This window comes from Leptidea sinapis, chromosome 5 (genome assembly GCF_905404315.1).
Source record: "Leptidea sinapis chromosome 5, ilLepSina1.1, whole genome shotgun sequence".
Classification (NCBI taxonomy): domain Eukaryota; kingdom Metazoa; phylum Arthropoda; class Insecta; order Lepidoptera; family Pieridae; genus Leptidea; species Leptidea sinapis.
In genome coordinates, this window is record NC_066269.1 from 8,662,725 (window position 1) to 8,685,140 (window position 22,416).

The 22,416-nt window shown below is 35.7% G+C and overlaps 1 protein-coding gene across 1 annotated transcript; it reads left to right on the forward strand.

The window, feature by feature from the left end:
- Positions 1-1,445: 1,445 nt before the first annotated feature.
- On the forward strand, positions 1,446-21,897 carry LOC126964582 (uncharacterized). The gene is made up of 5 exons (XM_050807780.1): positions 1,446-1,616; positions 9,316-9,401; positions 17,972-18,124; positions 19,976-20,141; positions 21,756-21,897. Exons 2-5 carry the CDS (start codon positions 9,321-9,323, stop codon positions 21,839-21,841), a joined length of 486 nt encoding a protein of 161 aa, XP_050663737.1. The 5' UTR covers positions 1,446-1,616; positions 9,316-9,320; the 3' UTR covers positions 21,842-21,897.
- Positions 21,898-22,416: the final 519 nt, after the last annotated feature.

A 22,416-nucleotide genomic window follows, 5' to 3' on the forward strand; every position in this document is an offset into this window, starting at 1 on the left:
AGCCCCAGACGGTTCGCATCACCGACCTGAGTGCAGGGCTGACCTTCACAGCATACCACAGTTTAAAAAAACATAAAAGTCGTTGGATTGCACGTAATAAGAGACAAATGTAAACATCGGTTCTTTCCTTGAAAAATAACTACTCACTATTAGTTTTCTTAGTAACAATGAGTAGAAAAACGATTTACTTACAAATAATAAGATTTCGTGATCTTACTCTTAGATCGCGGCGTTTATAACAAAACTTAAAAAAATCTACGACTTATTCCGGAACAATGTTATTATACACCTATTCTGTGTTATTAATAATTAACAGGAAGTAAATTTTAAACTTGGAGTAGGTAACTTTACACTGCGTTTATTTATAACACAGACTTAGTTCTGGAATAAGACTATAGTAAATATTATGCCCATCTATTAGCTATCTACCGGTGAAATATCTGTCGAAAAGACAGAGATTTTCCGGCACGGAGTGTTTTTTAGAATTAAGGAAAGGAGATTAAAACCTACATCATATTATTAATGTACTTATATTTTCAGTTTAACAAAATTGTTCTTTTCTGATTAAGTACATGTAAAGTAAATAAGGTTTTATTGCAAATTATCCTTCCTAACTTCCGTGAAAAATTACGACGAAAGTTTAGACGTTTAAGAGTTAGCGGTTTTATACATAATATTTTCTTCTATTAACGCGAGTTTTACACATTTAAATAAAACATTTTAAAAGGATTAAAACGCGTGTCATTTCGACCCGATCTCCTCCGGTCCTTTCAGTCCCCCCGAAAACGAGATCTGAAAAGGTCTTGAAACGTCGGGTTAACTAAAATAATAATAAAAATGTATTTTTTACGCAAATATCTAATGTTTTTAACACAGTTAGAAATACACGCGTTTTAATCCTTTAAAAGTGTTTTATTGTATAGGTTTTTTTATGTTTCGAGATAATATTTACAGTTTCACAATTTTATACTAGTAGAATTCGTTTCAATTTACTTTAACTTAATTACTAATATCCGGACGACCGAGCCTTGCTCGGATTCTTAAGAATGTACAAAACTTGAACAAAAACAAATCTAATGGGACATCTGGATTCTGGATTCGAACCCGAGTCTTCTCCTACCAATGTCCCATCTGAGCTATTAAAATCTTGTATATAGTGGCAAAAATTACCTTTGTATTGTAATGACTAATGTTATTGTAGCAGTTTCTCATTAAAACACGGATAAAACTACATTTTTTTTCAAATTGAAACCTATCTATAGATCGATTTCTCGCCCCCGAAACTACCTGTATACTAAAATAAATATCTATATGTACACAAGAATTGCTTATGTAAAGATATAAGATAGTAAATTCTGTAATAGCGATTGTTTCTTTATATTATAATTCATATTTAATAATAATATAAGACGTGTGTAGTTTTATTACGTCGACAAGGTCAGTGCGCCTCACACCAGGAAACTAAACACATCCACAGACCACATCCAGTAGCAGACTAAACACCGCGTGATGATGACACTGTTTTATTTTGAGATTGTTATAATTAACCCTTCTGAGTGCCAGTGCTGAGATACAGAAAAACAACATGATAATTAGGATATTTTGATTGAGTAAATGTAAGTATATTTCTGCTTAAACGGATTTAAATCTATCTTTAATAATTCAGTCAATCTTTGTAGAGAATGTTTAATTTATCTGTTTGTTAGTTCTTTTAGTGTCTGTTTAAAGTGTATTGAGGAATTTATATTAAATATTAGCTTTTTCTCGCGACTGCGCGTTGAATAGCTACTTTGGGCATTTCTTTTTATTTAAATTTTAAATAATAAACATACAAACTGCTCTTTCCGCTGCTGGCAGCGCTCTTCTATGATACAGCGGATATCTCTTGTCAATGTGGACAGTCTCTTTAACAGTATTTCCCTGTGAATTTTAATCTCTTATTTCATCCCCATGTAGGTCAAAGTTTTCAAAAATATTATTTCTTATCAAGTGCCTAAAAACAAAGTTTCATGGTTTTATCTTCGATAATGACGAATTTTCATACAAACTGCCATGTCCTATTTCAACCCCTCCACTTATTTTTTGCAATAAAAGGTAGCCTATGTCGTTTTTCGAGCTCTAGTCTATCACTGTATTAAATTTTATAAAAATCGGTTCAGTGGTTTAGGCGTGAAAGCGGAACAAACAAACTTACATTTACATTTATAATATTAATAGGGATGTATTCAATACAGTAATCTGACGGGTATCGAAATATCAGACGCAAATGATAAAACGTATGGTAAGGCCCGAGTTTGTAAATCAGTTGGATTTAATGAATTAATATTACCTACCATCCAGTGAACATTTCCCTCCATTAAAAATATACTATAAAAAGCTATATGACTTATATCGTTGTATAATTACTAATTATGTTCGATATCGGCGTGTCTAACGATAAAAAATAGCCATTTAATATCTAATGATAAATCGGTTCGTTAACATTATTTAACTGTGATAAATAAGATTTTGTTGTATTTTATTATAATAAGACTTAGAATGGAATTTACAAATAGATACTTTGGTGCACGGACTAATAAAAAAATAAGGACTCCGTGTCACCTTACATAACAGTGTTGCACCAAAACAAGCCGATTAACGAGTCAATACATAGCCCCACGCACACACTTACACTACTACAGATTGATTATGAGAATTGTCATCGTCTGCGACAGATCATTTTGCGTCTCAATAAAATACTTTAAAAATGCCGTCGTGGGTATGAAAAAGTGTAAAAATGATATTTTATAAGTTTTTTGGCCATATAATATGATTATTTAAGGGAGAAAAAATTGTGTAACTAGTATCCCCCGTAACCGCACACACACTAGCATTACGGTGCTTCACTTGCTAATATCACGGCGCGGAGTCCTTATTTTTTACTCGTCCGTGCTTTGTAATTTTTTTTCATACTAATCGATGACATATTTGATAGCTATTTGATAAATTCTATTGTCAATGTCAATTCACTTAAACGCAGTTTTCGTGAACGCGTTAATAATGTATTGGTGAAATTGCTTTGACTTTAATCGAGATCAAGACTGGCATTTGAACTATTTTAAGTGTAAGAGTTTTTTTTATGGAAAAGGAGAACAAACGAGTGTACGGGTCACCTGGTATTAAAAGATCATCGCCGCCCACATTCTCTTGTCACACCAGAGGAATCACAGGAGTGTTACCGGCTTTAAGTAAGATGTACGCGCTTTTTTTGAAGGAACCTATGTCGTATCGTCCCGGAAACACTACACAAGGAAGCTCATTCTACAGATTTGTAGTACGTGGAAGAAAGCTCCTTGAAAACCGCACTCTGGAGGACCGCCACACATCCAGATGATGGGGATGATATCCTAATTTGTGGCGTGTCGTGCGAAGGCGGAATTCAGCGGCTGGAATCTGGTGAAACGGCTCTTTGGAAAAATTAAATTATTAAATTCAGTTTGAAGTGTCATTGGTGAAACTGGGGCTAAAGGTAATCCGGCCCTAAACCGACACAAAAAATAATGGACACAAATAAAAGTGTGGCCTTATTTATGTATGTTTGAACCACGAACAACGCCCGGAGCGCTAAAATGCTTCACTGTGCTTTAAGAACTGCTAATGTCACCACCGTAACATTGATTAGAAGTTTCTTTTTTTACACGCTTTTTACCTGTATAGATGTATGTTTGTTTGTAACCGACTCATTTGGGCGCGATTTTGTCCCACTTTAAACGGCCAGATTTCATTCAAACTTCGTAGATTTATCGAAGGCCAATGACAATACATTAATTTAATAAAAATATTCTTTTTTTCAATTTGCAAAATAAGATTTTTGTGAATTTATATATAATTTTAGTTTGGTTATCTATAGAAGCGTGATTTTTAGTTTTTTAAACTATTATTTATTTCGGTAGGTAAGTTGCTCTCGGTGTCTATGTTACGAAAGATAAAATCATTATAATACAATTAAAATCAATATTTCGTCTTGTGACCAATACTCATACAACGGATAATATCGTTACACATTGGCCACACATTGACAAGCGGTTTCGCCGTATTGGGTATTTTACGAACAGATAGTTGACTTTTATTAAAATAAATTTATAACATTGCCATAATTGGGTATTCCCGAGCAGTATATTAAAAGGGTTATACTTGGGAAAGCATAAGTTGACTTATATTTTTTTTATGACATTAAGGGATGAGACGAGCAGGACGTTCAGCTGATGTTAATTGCACTTGCATTGTACATTTTCTAAGATCGCGTTGTGAAAACCTTATTATCTTATATTACTAGCCTTTATTATTAACGGAAGTCTTACCCACTCAACTTAATCGAGTAGTAGCCATAACAAGTTGTAAAAATAGTAATAAATCATAAATCATTTCTTTTCAGGCATTTCACCCATAGATCTACAAACAATCTTAACTTAAATTACATTAAATAGTTGAGTTTAATTTCATTTTAATTCAATTACAGATAAAAATTTGATATATGTCATAATTAAAAGTAAAAAGAAAATAATAAAATTATAGAAATAAAATTAATATAGTCCGATACAATTCATTAATTTCATTCATGTTAAATTTAGTTTCAGTACTTAGATTATTAAAAATATTATGTCAAATATTATATAATATCTAATCATTTAATATATAAAATTCTCATGTCGCGGTGTTTGTAGTTAAACTCCTTCGAAACGGCTTGACCGATTCTCATGAAATTTTGAGTGCATTGAGTAGGTCTGAGAATCTGTAGGTAGAATATTTGGATTAATCCCAGAAGTGTAGGTTATCACTTTAAAAAAATAACAAATTGTTTATAATTTCTATTTAAATGTTCAACAGCATATTACAATAATGTCGGTAAAGACCCATTTACCCTTGAACGACAACCAAGTCCGAGCTCCGGAAACCCATTAGCGTTAGCAAATTAGTCAATTAGAATACACTCCGGTTGATTCAGTACTGCAGTCCAGTATAAAATCTTTATTCATTACAATCTTAGATTAAGGATTGGTCTCCGCTGCACCCCAACTAGTTACCGCAGGCGTAGTCGCAACGTGCAGCTATTAATACTACACCCAAGTGAGCGTACTCTCGAAAAATGTGTGACGTTGACGTGCCACATGTTCTGTTAAACTTTGCTTAAAATTGAAACTAAAAAGGCGGGTTGCGCTTTGTAAAAATAATACTACAAGAAATAAGAAAGACACTGAGATCACATAACATCAGTAAGTATTTGATTAATTTCAATGTAAAATAACACGAAGCGTATGTTACAAAATTTTAAAGGTGCCAAGTATATAAATGTACATAGTTTTAGTACCATAAGTTACAATGATTTTTTGTACTAAAAATACCCAAACAAAAAAAATAACGGAAGTAACAAAAGAAGACGTGAAAACTTGAACATTAACGTTGTGCATTTTTGAATATTTTGGAATGATTAGGGAATAAATTCGCACGAATTGCTTTATTTATCATTATAAACGTGCTAGAATTTATGTGGTTAAATATAATATTATTTTATTGCGCTATCGTGCAAAAAAAATGACAATTTATATTAAATAAAAAATTTGAGACATCAGAACTAATACAATTATTTTACATTACAAAGTTCATATCTCAGAGAAATCAACTTTTATCCATAATTTCAACGACTATCTTTAAAATTTTCGATACCTGATCGAACGTTTTGAGTCGAAGCAATGATGCTAATTGGTCACAAGTTACTGTAAAAAATTGGGCACTATCGCAGTCCAGAAAAGAATGGGCACAAAAAATAAACAAAATTTAATACCTACTGGCTGTCCCAGAATCCACCAATACCTACAACAAACAGATACGCTTACTTAGATGCTGATAACTTTGAGAGAGAGGCTACTACTGCCACTGAAACGATTAATAGGTCCCAACAATATTTGTTGACAAAGTGGGTAATATCCGACCCCTTTTTAAAACTCTTAATGCGCATGCCCTTGAATTTATAACCTGACAGTTATTAACAAAGGAAAGAAGAACGGAAAAAGGAAGGGATTAAATTTCTCACTTTCTTTTTTGTATAACGCTATCCTACGAAGAGGAATAGTCCTCCCCCAATGGAAAATAGCTCAAGTAACAGTGGTTCTAAAGCCTGGAAAAAATCTGGCTGGGACGCAATCATACAGAGCTATTAGCCTGATACCCATACCTTAAAAAATACCATACCATACCAAAAATCATGGAGATAGTTATTTTGCTTAGATTATCCCCGATTATTGCCGCAAAAAAATTACTACCGAACATCAGTTTGGCTTTCGTCGAAAAGATAGTACTATTGGACTAGTACATAGACTAGTGGAACATACATATATACAAAGCTCTTGAATCAAAACAATACAAGATTGCAGCATTTTTGGATATATCCCAGGCATTGAATCGAGGGAACGACGGACTTCTTTTCAAAATAAAAAAGATTTACCTTTAAACTTCTACACACTAATAAAGTCATATCTAAGCTACAGACACTATTTTGTAATACAAGGAGAAGAGATAACGTCTATATAATATGCTTTATAATATGCTATCAAAGCTGGTGTTCCGCAAGGGCGCGTCATGGGTCCGACATTGTATCTGCTCTTTACAGCTGATCTCCCTACGACCGATGGAGCTCACTAGCTATTGCAGCACAAAAACTACAAATCAGTCTCGATAATCCAAATGGCTCAAGGACTGGAGAATCAATGCCAACGAAACCAAATCTGTCCAGGATGCGTTCACAAACAGGAAAGAAATATGTCCACCCGTCACTTTCAATGGCATACCTTTACCGCAAGAGGATCACGCCAAGTATCTTGGAATATACTTGGATAGACGGCTAACGAGATTAGCCATGGGCCAAAAGTTGCGCTCTATGTACTGGCTTCTATATAAAAAAACACGACTCTCACTTCAAAACAAACTATTGAATATAATTTTGAAAAAACCTAATAAAACCCATATGGACATATGGCCTAAAGAGCAGCATAAGCGAACATTGAGATAATACAGAGATTCCAGTCAAAAATACTAAGAAAAATAACGAACGCACATTGGTATGTCTCAAATATTAGACTCCATCATAACCTCTCCGTCAAAAATGTTATAGAAGAAATCTCGTAAAGGTAAAAAGCGTACAAGAAGCGAATCATTAATCATCCAAATATGCTGGCTCACTCCTAGACGAAAAAGAAAGATTCCTCAAGACTTTCTCTGAGAGGCACAACAAGAATAAACGGAGCAGTCACTGGATGGCTTTCGTGAAAGCCCTTTAATTAAATAAAATCTTACATATTGCTGAATATCTGCGGTTAAGAGATTATAATAAATAATAACAATAAAAAGGCCACGTGTCCTGATGCGAGTTTGACATTTTATACCTATCCTAAGAAAAGTGCTCAATGCCGCTAAAGAAGTTTTCACTTCAATACGGTTTTGTATAATGTTGTTTAAATGGCTTATCATGACGAGGTCGAAATGATTTATTGTTCTACCGTAACATCTAAATAATTACTGACTTCGACCTTGTTGTAACGACTGTGTTTGTCTTCAAATACTTAATTTCAACAGTTTTAGTCCACGCGCCAATTGTTCGACCCTTACGGGACAAACTACACTATATCTTATAATATTATTATTCTATATTCTTAATTATTTAATTATACTTAGTTAGGATAGTTGGGGTGTCGACACATTCCGACAAATCGCCCAAATAGTTTTCGTTAAATAGTCAAGGAAATAGCGTCCAAAATAGCACACTTATGCAGTGACGTAACGAACAAATATTTTATAATAGAATACTCTGACATTAATAAACATGGCGCGTGTTACCGCACGGACCCCGTCTCTCCCTCCGCCCCCCTCGCGGCGGCCTACATAACTTTAATATCGGAATACCGACATTCCATTTTGATGTGTTAGGGTGTATTTTGTGTCAACAAGCCGTAATTTTTATCTAGAAACTTTCAGTTCATGTGCAGGTTGAGTTGATCTACACTTTGCACCTCATCGAAAAAATATTGATTTAAAATTACGGTTACATACCTATTTATATGATAAAAAACCGAGCTATTTTGATAAATTGACCTTATACTAAGAAGGTACAGTTTTAGGTAAAGAAGACAACCATAACTTCGTTAAAAGAGGTAAGAGTTACGCCATAAAAAGAGAGGCAACTTCGGGGTGAATAAAAATGTAGGTAATAGCGCTGTGCGATCTGAATTGCAGCTTATTGTAAGGCCTCAAGAATCCCTATTTCTTTAATTGATTTACAGAGTGAGCCTTCTCTTTGTGTATAGTACAATATATATCATATATACTAGTGGACCCGACAGTTGTCCTGTACACACGTCTTAATTTTGGAAAATCGGTCCAACCGTTAGGAGGAGTTCACTAACATACACATGAGCAGGAGAATTATATTATATAGACGGAATTGAGAATGTAAACCAATCTTAAATTCACAGGAACACACAAAAAATTATCAAAATCAGTCCCGCCGTTTAGGAGGTAGTTCAATTGTAAATCAAAACCATTCTCGAATCCACCTGAAGACACACACCAATCTCAAATTCACTGGAACACACAAAATTGATCAAAATCGGTCCAGCCGCTTACGAGGTAGTTCAACTGTAAATCTAAACCATTCTCGAATCCACCTGAAGACAAACAGAAAGTTTCTTTAAAATCGGTGCAGCCGTTTAGGAGGAGTACAGTTACAACAGACGCACAAAAGAAATATCTATATTACTAGCTGACCCAGCAAACGCTGTATTGCCATATAAAGTAATAAAAAAAATTCAATAATTAAAAATTTTGGTGTATAAAATCCCACCAAACCTATCGTACTACGATAATCATTATATTGCCATCTTGCAACTCTATTGCGTATCTGTGGATGGAAACATGGCCACAAAAACTTTTATAGTATCGTTTTTACACCTTTTCACAACGCACGACGGCATTTTTAAAATATTTTATTGCGACGCCAACTGATCTGTCAGACGATGGCAAATCTCATAATGGTGACCAATCGGCTTGTATTAGTGTAAGTGTGTGCGTGGGGCTATGTATTTACTCGTTTACCGGCTAGTTTTGGACAGTGAGGCACTGTTATGTAAGTTGACACGGAGTCCTTCTTTTTTACTCGTCCGTGATATAAAATAAATAATTCATAAATTCATTCATTTCACGCCTTATATCATAAAAAGAGACTGTTGGGTTAGCGAAACTAGAATACTTATTTTTTAACTAATGCATATATCAATTACTTTCCAGATCAAATGGCGCTACCAAAGTTAAGGCGATGCTGTGGCTGCTTGTCGCTGGAACGAGGATGTTTGCTTCTTGGAATCTTGTCGACAGTGAGTTACAAATCGTACAATTGCGAGTTGAGATCTTTGTAGCGATACTGATTCTTTCCAAATGACTGCAGGAGATATACAAGTAATAATATGGGTAAAAGGCAGTTATGGAACGTGCAGACGACTCATATATATATAATAATAGCCCTTACTAATATTATAAAGAAACATTTATTTATTTGTTTGTTACTCTGTCACGCCTTAACTGTTCAATTGAGCATCATGAAATTTTGCAGACGTTGTCATGGGTACAGAAAAGGATATTTTATTTTTATGAAAATAACGGACGAGACGAGCAGGACGTTAGATTATAAGATGTTAAGTCTCATTTGCCCAGGGATTTCACTAGCTTCGGCGCCCTTCAGACCGAAACACAGTAATGCTTACACATTACTGCTTCACGGCAGAAATAGGCGCCGTTGTGGTACCCATAATCTAGCCAGCTTTCTGTGCAAAGGAGCCTCCCACTGATATATTGAACACTTTATCCCTAAATTTTTAGAAGTAGCTGAGGGAGCGCGATTTAATTTTTTAGTCAGGTCCACATAAATATCCGCATATTATATAAACTACAACTAGGTATATGATTTCTCAGGTTTTTAGAATGGCAGAAAACGAATTTGGGACTATTATTGAAATCCAAAATGGCTAAATTCTTACTAATATTATAATTATTATCATCGTAACAATATGGATACCGTTTCCAATGTTTCCAGGGTTGCAGAGAATGAATTTGGGATCTCTTTTAAATTCCAAGATTTTCATTGATACAATATGGATATCACGCCAAAGTTCACGGAGATGTAGAAGAACGTATTTTGGAATATTTTTAATATATTGGCCACTGCCCTAAATTATTATTACAACTTTATAAATATAGTTTTCGAGGTTTTCAAGGGCACAGAAAACAAATTTGGTATTATTTTCATTTTATTCCGAATTTGGAAAACTAAGCTGACGGCACCAAAAAATGATCAATACTGAAATATGGATATCTTTTCCAAAGTTTTTAGATCGAGTTCAAAATTGTTATATTGACAATTTTTTTTATTTCATATGCATCATACGTACCGATGTTTTAGGGTCCCGTATATCAGTTAGCAAAAAATCAAATATTCATCGTGTTGTTAATTTTTAATGATTATAAAAAACAAAATAAAAAACTTTGTTCCATTCTATGATAACTTTTTGCATTCCGGCCTGCTTATACAGGGTGTCCCGTAATCAGTGGACCAACGGGATACCCGTGATAGGGGTGGTCATCATCTATCGAAAACACCAAATTTTTCTGTTCTAGGGCCAGTAGTTCAAAAGATATGATTTTTTAAGCATTATTTTGAAAATTCTACCCTTATCAACACAAAAGTTGAAAAAAAATATTTTTTATTTTTATTTTGCCCTGTTTCTTAACTTAAGGTGGCTGAGGAAACATGTGTCTTCACAATTAAATCCATTTTTGTGAATAAATATTGCCAAATTGAAAATTAAAAACCAAAACATGCGCAAATATCAAATAACTAAATTTGGAACGTGATGTTTGAAGCAAGCTAGTGCAAAAAAAATGTATGACAGCCTTGCGGACCATTATTTAAAAAACATCTGCAGTTCATACTGATTCCAAAAAGGTATAACAATATTACATTTTACAAAAAAAATAACTTAATAACCAATTTTAGACTCCAATTGCGAGAAACATTTAAGCGCTATCTATTCTGAGAATTATTTTGTTATCGAGAGAGAGATAACACAATATGCTATCTCTTTCTCGCTCAGGTACCTTTTTCGTTTACGGGGTCCTATTGGCCGACGCCTATGATCCCCACACCCTAATTTTTCAAATTATTCTTAGTTTCATCAGAGACTTGCTCATAGCTCGTAGCTGCACACGTGTTTTTTACTTCGCTACCATTACGACTCTTTTTTTTGGTGACTGACGCTTGAATTGGACCTTGTTTGTCTTTGTGATTTGGATACTGTTTGCCCGGATTTTATAAAATGCCTAATACCTATACTCCTCGTGAATATGCTGAGATGTATTTTATTTACGGTCTGTGTAATGCAAACGCTCGGCAAGCAGCCCGTACGTATCGTGAGCGCTATCCTAATCGCGACCGCTATCCGGATCATCGAATTTTTCTCCGTGTAAATAACGCGTATTTAGAAGGCAGAATTCCCGGAGCTGCAAACAACGTGGGAAGACCTAGAAGAGTCGATGAACTTCAAATACTGGCCGAAGTGACAGAAGAACCTTCTACGAGTGTTCGTCGTATTTCAAGACGTACTGGTATAGCAAAAACAACAGTACATCGCATTTTAAAAAGAAACAGTTTATACCCTTATCATATTCAACGAGTGCAGGCACTATTACCTGCTGATTATCAACGGAGGATAGATTTTTGTGCAGAGATGCTTCGCCGATGCCGACAAGATCCACTATTTTTCAATTCAATATTATGGAGCGATGAATCGTGTTTTAAAAGAGTTGGAGTGTTTAACATTCATAATTTACATGAATGGGCTGTTGTGAATCCACGTATTGTACGAGAAGATAGATTCCAGCACCAGTTTGGAGTCAATTTGTGGGCTGGAATCTTAGATGGTAAACTTATTGGTCCATTTGAGCTCCCACCGAGGCTTAATGGTGCTCGGTACTTGCAATTTTTAAGAAATGACTTAAGTAATTTATTAGCAAATGTACCACAGGAGGTATGTGAGAGGATGTGGTTACAGCATGATGGCGCACCCGCTCATTATTGCAGACAAGTGAGGGAATATTTAAACGAGTCTTACCCAAGTAGGTGGATTGGACGAGGAGGTACAATCCCATGGCCAGCTCGATCACCTGATCTTAATCCATTGGATTATTTTTTATGGGGATATTTTAAAGAATCCGTATATGAAACCGTTAACGATAACGAAAGACAGCTAAGACAAAAACTGAATGTGGTGAGTGAAAAAGTCAAAAATAATGAAAGGGCGTTAAAAAGTTTAAAAAGAAATTTTATAAGAAGATGCCGGCTATGCCTTAGAGTAAGAGGAAGACATTTCGAACATTTATTATAAGAAATAAATAAAAAAATTCTAACTATTTACTTTTGTTTTATTGTAAATTCCGCCAAGAAATTGCTATCTAATGTTGATTTAAAATAATTATTGTCTTTTATTGTTTCACAATAATGATTAATTATACCTTTTTGGAATCAGTATGAACTGCAGATGTTTTTTAAATAATGGTCCGCAAGGCTGTCATACATTTTTTTTGCACTAGCTTGCTTCAAACATCACGTTGCAAATTTAGTTATTTGATATTTGCGCATGTTTTGGTTTTTAATTTTTAATTTGGCAATATTTATTCACAAAAATGGATTTAATTGTGAAGACACATGTTTCCTCAGCCACCTTAAGTTAAGAAACAGGGCAAAATAAAAATAAAAAATATTTTTTTTCAACTTTTGTGTTGATAAGGGTAGAATTTTCAAAATAATGCTTAAAAAATCATATCTTTTGAACTACTGGCCCTAGAACAGTAAAATTTGGTGTTTTCGAGAGATGATGACCACCCCTATCACGGGTATCCCGTTGGTCCACTGATTACGGGACACCCTGTATATGCCTGTGAACAATATTCGAAAACATTCTAGGCAAGCCCAGTCAATGTTTTCAATTATTCCGACACACAAGTTTAGAATGTTTAATCTTCCATCTCTTTCCAGACAGCGTTCCGTCCGTGTAGCACAATTCTAGATCGTTCGCACGAGTTTGAAAAAGTTTCATCTCTCTCGCACATCATGCCGTCTTGGCCATGAATTCTAGAATTCTTACTCATTAGAATAAAGGAGTATAACCAGTCATGAAAATGTCTGAAAAATTTGCTGGACTTTCTGAAAATTAACTAGTCTTGTTCTGAAACGGCCTGAAAAAGAGTTTCAGCCTCATGAACTCGAGGGAACTATTTTGTATTATTTTCTATTATGTGTTATGTGATGACCTATGGTACGCAGACATGGTCGCGAACTATGGGCCTTATGAGAAAGCTCATGGTCGCTCAGAGGGCAATGGAGAGGGTTATGCTCGGAGTTTCCCTGCGAGATCAAATCAGAAATGAGGAGATACGTAGGACAACCAAAGTTACCGACATAGTCCAAATGATTGCGAAACTGAAGTGGCAGTGGGCAGGGCACATAGTTCGACGGACAGATCGCCGTTTAGGCAGTGAAGTCCCCGAATGGAGACCACGTTCCGGAAGACACAGTGTTGGTAGGACCCCCACAAGACGGACCGACGATCTGGTCGAGATCGCCGGAATACGTTGGATGAGGGCAGCGCAAGACCGATTGTCTTGGAAATCTTTGGGGGAGGCCTTTGTCCAGCAGTGGACGTCTTCCGAGTAATGATGATAATAATGTGTTAGAACATCTGTTGGATCGGCCAGAAATCATGTTTCAGCTAGCTGAAAACTCCTCGAAGTACTAGAAAAGTCGAGAAAATATTTCCTTTAACCCGTATTAATCTTTCTCTAACTACGACTAATACCAAAGCGAGGATTCTTGCACAGGTACTGGCTAGATGGCCGTATCACAGGAACTCATTTTCCTCCCGCCAAGCAGTAGCGAGGAAGCAATTTTCTCGTTACAGTTTGAAGGGCTACGTCCCCTTTGAACGCTCATGAAATTACTGGTGAAAAATGGTTTTCTGTAATGTCGGTTTACGGACGCTAATTATTTTACATGATAATGTCACAAGAAAACATATTTTTATGAGCCATAATAAATTGTTTATCAAAATTGAAACATAGCCTGCCCTGTGCTGCCCCGGGGCGTAAAAAGAATAGGGTAGTCCCAGGTCCAAGGGTGTCGTAAGAGGCGACTACGGGCTTTTTGAAAGTGGGAGAGTCACGCTGCTGTCTTATGACGTCAGCACAATCGGGCCAGACTCGTCCGGGTTACTTACCACACTCGCACAGAATACCGGCGTGAAGTAGCGGCCTAGTGCCGCTATGTTTCGCATAGGTTAGTGTCGAGGACCGGAGGCCAACTTTTTTTTAATAACCAAAGAACGATCGCTATAAGCCGAGCGCTTATATCAATCGTTCCTCTCTATCGCTTGTTCCTCGCTAGCTCATACGGAACGTGGCAGTTTTTCGTGCGTGCAGCTGGCATTCAACAATTTATATGACGTTCCGCTTGTTGCAGAAAGCATCTTTAAAGCTAATGTTTCTTTATATCACACGCTATCTTATACTGTCAAAATAAAAAATAAGTGACCGTATTATATTTAATGAAACAATATCTGGACGACCAAGCAAGCCTAGCTCGGATTTTTAAGAATGTACAAAACTTGAACAAAAAAAAAACTAATAGGACATCTGGATTCGAACCGGGGTGTTCTGCTTTCCGGATCACCCACTGTCCCATCTGAGCTGTATATAGTGGCAAAATTTACCTTTGTATTCTAATGTTATTGTAGCTGTTTCTCATAAAAACACGTATAAAACTACATTTTTAAAAATTGAAACCTAGCTAGTTCGATTTCTTGCCCCCGAAACTACCTGTATACTAAATTTCATATACATAAACAAGAATTGCTCGTTTAAAGATATAAGGTTAACGTTAAGGATGCTTTTTGAAACTAGCGGGTTATCACGAAAAATTCCAATTTCATTTAAAACACTCCATGTAAATGACAACGTTGTTTATTTCACACACACATTCACAATTACAAATATTTTACTAAAGGTAAATCGTTTCCTCATTAGAAATAATTAGTTACCTACAAACTTTTGTTTGCCAAGTCCAAACAATCAGTTAGCCGTGACGTAAATAGGCACAAAATAAATTTGTAGCCGTAACAAATAAAACTGAAAACAAAATTTGATTTTATAAAATGACTCGAACCCACGTCCTATCGCGTTCCGTGCGAGCGCTCTTTCCAACTGAGCCAAACCGTTCGAGTGACGTACCGTCATAAAATCATGTATGGTTTATTCAACTCTCAGGTTGTGGCTTCATCTACAGGATCTACTTTACAATTGATTACCTGCTCAACCCCAATATTTGCATATTAGGAAATTGACTTGAGATGTCGCTCTTGCAAATCTAAACAATTTCTTATGTTTTAAAGTGATAACCCTGAATTCTGGGTGCGGTCGCGGGTTCGAGTCCTGCATCGTTCATAAAATTTTGTTTTCAGTTTTATTTGTGTAATGGGTTATCACTTTAGAACATAATAAATTGTAGCCAAAATTTATTATTTGTTTTATTGATGCGGGCCTTGAACCCGAAACCTCTCGGATTCCGCGACCGCTCTTTCCAAACTTTCGAGTACGCATGGATGGAAAATTTTGGTAAAATCGAAGGCTGTGGCAGTATTTAATAATTTAATTGGGTAATTTTAGTTATTAATCCCAGAAGTGAGTATATCACTTAAATAATAACAAATTGTGTTAATAGGCTAAAGTGTTGGGATAAGAAAACACTAAAATAATATAGAAATTTTCCATAATCTCCTTTATATATACAATAGGCATGTCGAAGAATGTGATATTGGAAGTATTTAAGGAATTGCAAGAAAAGATTCAGAAATAGATATTTCTAATGAAAACTGTGTCTCTACTATTAATTTCAAAGCAGAAAATTTACTATTAAACATTAATCCATGCAGTAATTTTTGGCTTAAATATTCCATTTGGCTTAAACTAGTAAGTAAAAAGTGTGTAATTGTTACTATCTATGCTGAGGCGTTGGGAACGCCGTAACTAATAAATATAAATTTGAAATAATTACAAACTTGGCAAGATAATGTGGATAGACGCTTCCATTGTTCAAGACAATTATTGCTTCATTCAGCAAACTCTATTCAAAGAATTTACTTGCTACTTTATTGGCCTTTGTTACTGTTTACATTCTGAGCTCAGTTTCAAATTCAATGCGTATATTTTCTACATGTATTTGTGAAACATGAATTTTTTTTAATTCACTGGATACTTTGGAATAGATACAACCCACATCATCTAACACAGATTGAGATAAATTGCATTATCATACTTTACTTGAAAACCTCTTATTTGGATGATTTAAATAGTTTAATTAAATTAACATTCACATCTTCGTCCGTTTGTCCTTACCGAGCAACTCCCATATATTTTCAATCTGTTCGATCACTGTCCAATCTGGTTCAGGTGGTTTCCGCAGTTGACCTGAGCTGGTCCTCCAATCAATGGAACTGTCTTATCCGCTTATTGTATTTTGTTTCGATGGATATGTCCATCCCTCTTATTATGTGCCACGAAGCTAATAACTCGTATATCATGTACGATGGAACTTGCACTTGACGGGTTTTCATGACATTTCTCTAATTGGAAATCGGGTGCAATTTCTACCGATTTTCAACCTGTTTCTCTATGGGATTAAGGCAGTGTCAGGTTAAAATCAGGAGAGGACTGCTAAAACTACTTGTCGCGTTGTTTTGATCAAAAATCCCAAAATTTATACAGAAAAGGAATCATATGTCTACCTACAAGATAGCAAAAACTCGTCGAACAAAATGGCACATGTACAGTAGTTAAATGTAAATAAACGTTGAAAAAAACTATATTGAGACTTCATATAAAATGAGAAGAAACTTTTTCCCGAACCTTTTTATATCATACTAGCTGTCCTGGGAGACGGTGTCAACAGGAAAAAGATATGATGTAAATGAATGTAAATATTTAGGAATTATGTAGTCTTAAGCCATTGGAAATTTGTTAACTTATTTAATTACTTAGTTAAAACGAAACAAAACCCATTTTTTTAAGTATTGAGATGGAGAAAGCATGTTAGCCTTAACAGATAGACATATGCCATCGCGGATTTAGGAGACCTATATAAGATACACAATTCCGCCATACATTATTTTATTATATCTTAAAGGGTTAAGGCTCCCAGACGGCTTATTTTTGTCCACCTCCAACAAATATCGTTTTTAAATACAAAAATATGCATAAAAATGTACGAATAGTATATACTAATTCCTTCCTCAAGAACCACCAGTAGTTTTTGAGTTTATTGCGAACAGACAGACAGACAGAAGCTGCGGAGAAGTTTTTATTATAATATTATGTAGTGATGACAAAGTCGCTTTTTTGACATCACCTCTCCTGAACATAGACTGCGCTTTCCTACGCGAAAATTCGATGCATTGTATGACGCGTGCGGGGTATGAAGAGCGAGGGTGCAAATCTGGCTATTTCCGCCGTGAAGCAGTAATGTGTAAGCATTACTGTGTTTCGGTCTGAAGGGCGCCGTAGCTAGTGAAATTACTGGGCAAATGAGACTTAACATCTTATGTCTCAAGGTGACGAGCGCAATCATAGAGTCGCTCAGAATATTTGGGTTTTTCAAGAATCCGGAAGCGGCACTGCATTGTCGAAGGATTGCAGGGCGAATCAATAACCATCAGCTGAACGTCCTTCTCGTCTCGTCCCTTATATTCATAAAAAAGATCCGAGTTTGATATGAAGTAAAGCGGGATGTTATTATTAAGTACGGAACTCGTTGGACACTTCTTGAATACTTCAAAATATGTTTCAGATAGCCTGCATATTAAACATAGCCGCTGGATCATGGAACCTGCCTCGCCACAGAGAAAGGGAGAGAGAAGATAACCTCATCTCAATGACAATGATCATGTTTTCAACGCTGTCTGGAATAAGCAATGTTGTGGTGCTGGTCGGAATCGGATGGGTGCGTTTCAAATCGATTTGAAAATAAAACTGTATGACATTTTTATCAAGGTCAAAGTCAAATGAACTTTATTCAATTAGGCTTAAACTAAGCACTTTTGAATCGTCACTATAAATATTTCTTTTAAATTACTGAACCATATGTTCGGAAAAAGTGTAGCTCGTGAGAAGAACATACAAAAAACTCAACGGCCACTCTTGTCAATCAAATAGAGTATTTTACAATGGCTGTAACATACAAATGAAAATATTATAATTTCATGAAACAGCCGCAATTGCTCTACTCCCAAGTTGTAGAAATCATTCGACCAAGTTCATTGATAATTTATACATCTAGATGGAACCTTGAGGTGAACTCTAGGCAACGAATGAGAACAGGCCAGGTTTATTACTTCAGCGTGCGTGACAAACTACTTCAGTCATTTTGTTTTAGTATGCGTCCGTTGTTAAAAATAGAAATGAAATTATTTATTTTTCTTTGGAATAGGGCAGATATGTCCAGATCTTAAATATTACAATGTGTCCTCTATCCAGCTTAAATCATAAGCATAGAGGATAACAGTCCGCCGCTATATAATTCGACCTGTCGCAATCTATCTAGACTCTAGAATTTAGACGTATGATGTGTTACTAAGTGGCATCATTTTCTGCCTGTGATTAATATAACCTTCGGGCCTACCATGAACTCTTATTGCGATTTAATTGACGACCTAAAATGAACTGCTTTGCTATTTCATACCACGACGTTATTTGAGCGATCCAATTTAGGTTGACGTCGTCGGAAATTGAATCGCAAACTGTTTTAGTTCGTTCATTCATTCGTACCATGAGGAAATATTTCAACCTAAACTGGATAGCTTATGGGTCAAAGTGAGCGATTCAATAAAAGTTGCTACTTTCTTAGCGGAAAGTACATAAAACGTACAGAAATGGAAAATTTAATTTTTGGAAAACAAAATACTGAAAATAAATTTTGTAAATGAAAATGCTAAAGACAAGGCAGTAAAGCCTGTCTGTCTGTTTGCAAGACCGAATTTATAAAAATTTACTCTGTGCTCCTGTCAAATCAGACATGAAGGGAAGTGCGTTCATAACTCGTTTTAACACCTAACATTATAATAAAAAGCCTTTAATTTGTATTTAATAAGTACTAAAAAGGGCTTAATGGTTCATAATTAGCCGCTAATTTTTAAAATGTATTTGTAGTAATTTCTACCCAAAAAACCGCTAAAATCATATCATTTTAGGTTTCGAAACGCAACGCTTATGGTTCGAGTAAGAGAGACAGACTTATGCACTGACTCTCAGTGACTGTACAGCGTCATCTCTTTCTCACACCGCGGACCACAGAAAAATTTATTTCGTTCATTCCTTCCATAAGCGATCCAAACGCCATTCATTTATAGGCACTTCATGGTACGAATCTTAGCGATTCAATTTAGGTACGTAAACTGAATTGAATCTCAATTGAATCGCTAACTAAAAGTTGATGGTAGGCCTTCTTAGATCATTTATACGTCTAGATAGACAATGACTGCTGTGAAAACGTCGAAAAAAATTGAGTTTAGAACTAACTTCTATTTTGAGCAATCCACACACACTAACACAAAGTGTCATACAAATCGCGAGTGTAAGACGTAGCTTGTCACGCACACTAAACTAATATTCCTGTTTTTATCGGTTTTCTAACAGCAAAAGACTCTATCTAAATGTATAAATTATCTACTTAAGATTATAACGAGAGCGATCGCGGTGACACTCAAAATTTGGGTTTCCAAGAGATATGAGCTGCATTGTTCTTTGTAGGAGCACAAAGCTTAATACTTTTAATAAGAGTTAAAACGTTTTCCAGAGAAGACCGGGCTGTCTGCAGTTGTCGATCCTGTTCAATTCCGTGTTTATGCTCTGTATATTCCTGGTTGCCATTGTGACTTGCATCTTCAGTCCTGAACTGACGCCACATTTGAAGAGCCCTGTCAATGTGACGCTTGTTATATTGGCCCTACTGGCCGGAGCTGGTAAGTTATTACAACCTAGCGAAATTCTCTAAGAAAAATGCGATTCACTCGATTGGACGAAACGTGCAGTCATTGATAGATTGACAGGTGACGGATATAATCTTGTAAAAAACGCAGATAACCGAAATCCACTACGTCATAAGCAACTGTTCGTTATCAAACTTAGCCGGATTATACTTGGTCGCTAATCACCATACTGTAATCACTACTATATCAAACTTATGTCAAATGACTGCACGTTTCATACTAAACTAAATATCAATTTTTACTTAAGCAGTCCCGACTCTTATTTCGTACTATTTACATCCTCTTTGAGTTAATACAACAATAACAACTACTCAAAATAACAGCCAAAATCAAAAAGATAACTAACAGTAGATAACGGATTAACAAAAGACGTAAATACAGAAGCCAAAAAAAATACGATTCACTTATATCGCAATCCAAACACGAATGATCTTGTTCCCAAATTGGCGGAACAAATGTTGATTGCTGCGGTACTGACGTCCCTTATTATTATTAAAAAAGTCTTTGTTCTAATGCACTGTTTCTATTTAATCACTCCTTATTTTAGAGATTTCATAACCGACACTAAGAGCAGGCCATGTCTTCTAAAATTATTGGTTTCGTATCTGGACTAGACGAAGGTCAGTCTTCAGCTCTTATAAAGTTCAGAACTTTGACTTCAAGACAAGCTAAGGTAGTGCATGCCCTGTGACTAGGTGCATAGCTCCACGGCAGTTCCGATCATTTATGGTCTTCGACAGAGGATATTGTTTTGGTATATCATGGCAAGCACTGCATCACTCTTTTCTTTAAAACCCCACTTTTTTTGCGCTCAGACAGAGGGCCAGATTGCCTCCGGGATAACGACGGGAGGGAGGTGGTGTATGCTCATGCATATCAACGCAGCAGTCTGCGTTGGTTATGTGGGACTCACGTAAAACCTACAAAAAAGTAAACTAAAAGTGCCTACCGACTAAACACCATCTGAGGTTGGCTTTGGGCAAGTGCCCTAGCCTTATCGAAGGCGACCTTCTCTTGGGGAGAGAGAGGCGCAAGCGGCACTCCCGCTGTATCCTGGAATAACAGCTGGAATAAAACCCCATTTGAAAATTGCGATTTCATATTAAAATATAAGCCTCAAAAAAAATGTGTAAAATGGCGGGTAGCGATCGAAGTTTCTAATAACTTGCAATATATTAACCAGTATAAACTCCATCGGCGAATTCCAAAAGTTATACCTGAGAATAAACCAAGAATATGCAAAATATTGTTTGTCGCTGACAACACTGTCATTAAAATGATAATTCTGAAGTGTTCCGAATATTAGACACCCTCAATAAACGCGAGAAACGTTAAATACAAACAATTTGATATGTTTTTAAAGTGATACCCCTCACTTCTAGGATTAATGAGCAAGCCCAGCATCGTTCATAAAACTTTGTTTTCAAATTTTATTTGTCTAACCTTAAATACGTCCTAATAAACCAATCATAAGCAAAATGTCTATTCGTAAACATTTTGCATATAATTGTTTTTTATTTTTCATGTATGACTTTATACTTACCAAGTTTATTTGTATATAATAATATAAATGATGTTTATTTCCAGCATACTCTATGTACTACCTGATCGTAGTGAACAGCTTATACCGCAAGATGAAGATGTCCGACAGCGAGAGTGCGTTGCCGATGTGATCGAGATAAGAGGACTGTGCCTTCTGCTTTTGTAATGTTATTAAATAATATATCTTGCTTTCTTGTTTACTTTTGTGTATTTTCTGTATTTAATTACTCGGTTTCACCACAGGCTTATAGTATACATATAACCAAAAAGTACCAAAAAGAGACTAGAATAATCTTCGCCCACGAAAAAATAAACTTTTCGTGGTTTCACCGCACCGTCGCGGTCGCGCTGCCCGAGCAATGGCACCTATACCGCGTTCAATGGCATCTTTCAACGCGCTCATGGAGAAGAATGCTCAATAGCATCCATTCAATGATGGGTGGACTTCCCTAATTTTGAAATACTAAGGTACGCGGAGAGCATTGTAATTGTATAATTAATTCAATTATTCTTTAATATATGTCTTTTGTTTGTAATTTTTCCTTTTAGTATTTCGTCTTATTCGTGTAAGTGGCACTGCCGTGCTAATTGGACAATAAATAAATTAGTCTTCTCAATATTCTTCTATCGATTTGAAGAGTGGACGATCCAAGCGGCAGAGAGGAAAAAGATTGACGTGTTTGAGACGTGCTGTTGGAGAAGGATG

What these genes read in the sequence shown, in the direction of transcription:
- LOC126964582 (XM_050807780.1), top strand. Translation starts at nt 9,321, where the DNA reads ATGGCGCTACCAAAGTTAAGGCGATGCTGTGGCTGCTTGTCGCTGGAA. An exon ending in TGCTGGTCGGAATCGGATGG is followed by an intron (nt 18,125 to 19,975) that starts GTGCGTTTCAAA and finishes AACGTTTTCCAG; the next exon opens with AGAAGACCGGGCTGTCTGCA. An exon ending in GGCCCTACTGGCCGGAGCTG is followed by an intron (nt 20,142 to 21,755) that starts GTAAGTTATTAC and finishes GTTTATTTCCAG; the next exon opens with CATACTCTATGTACTACCTG.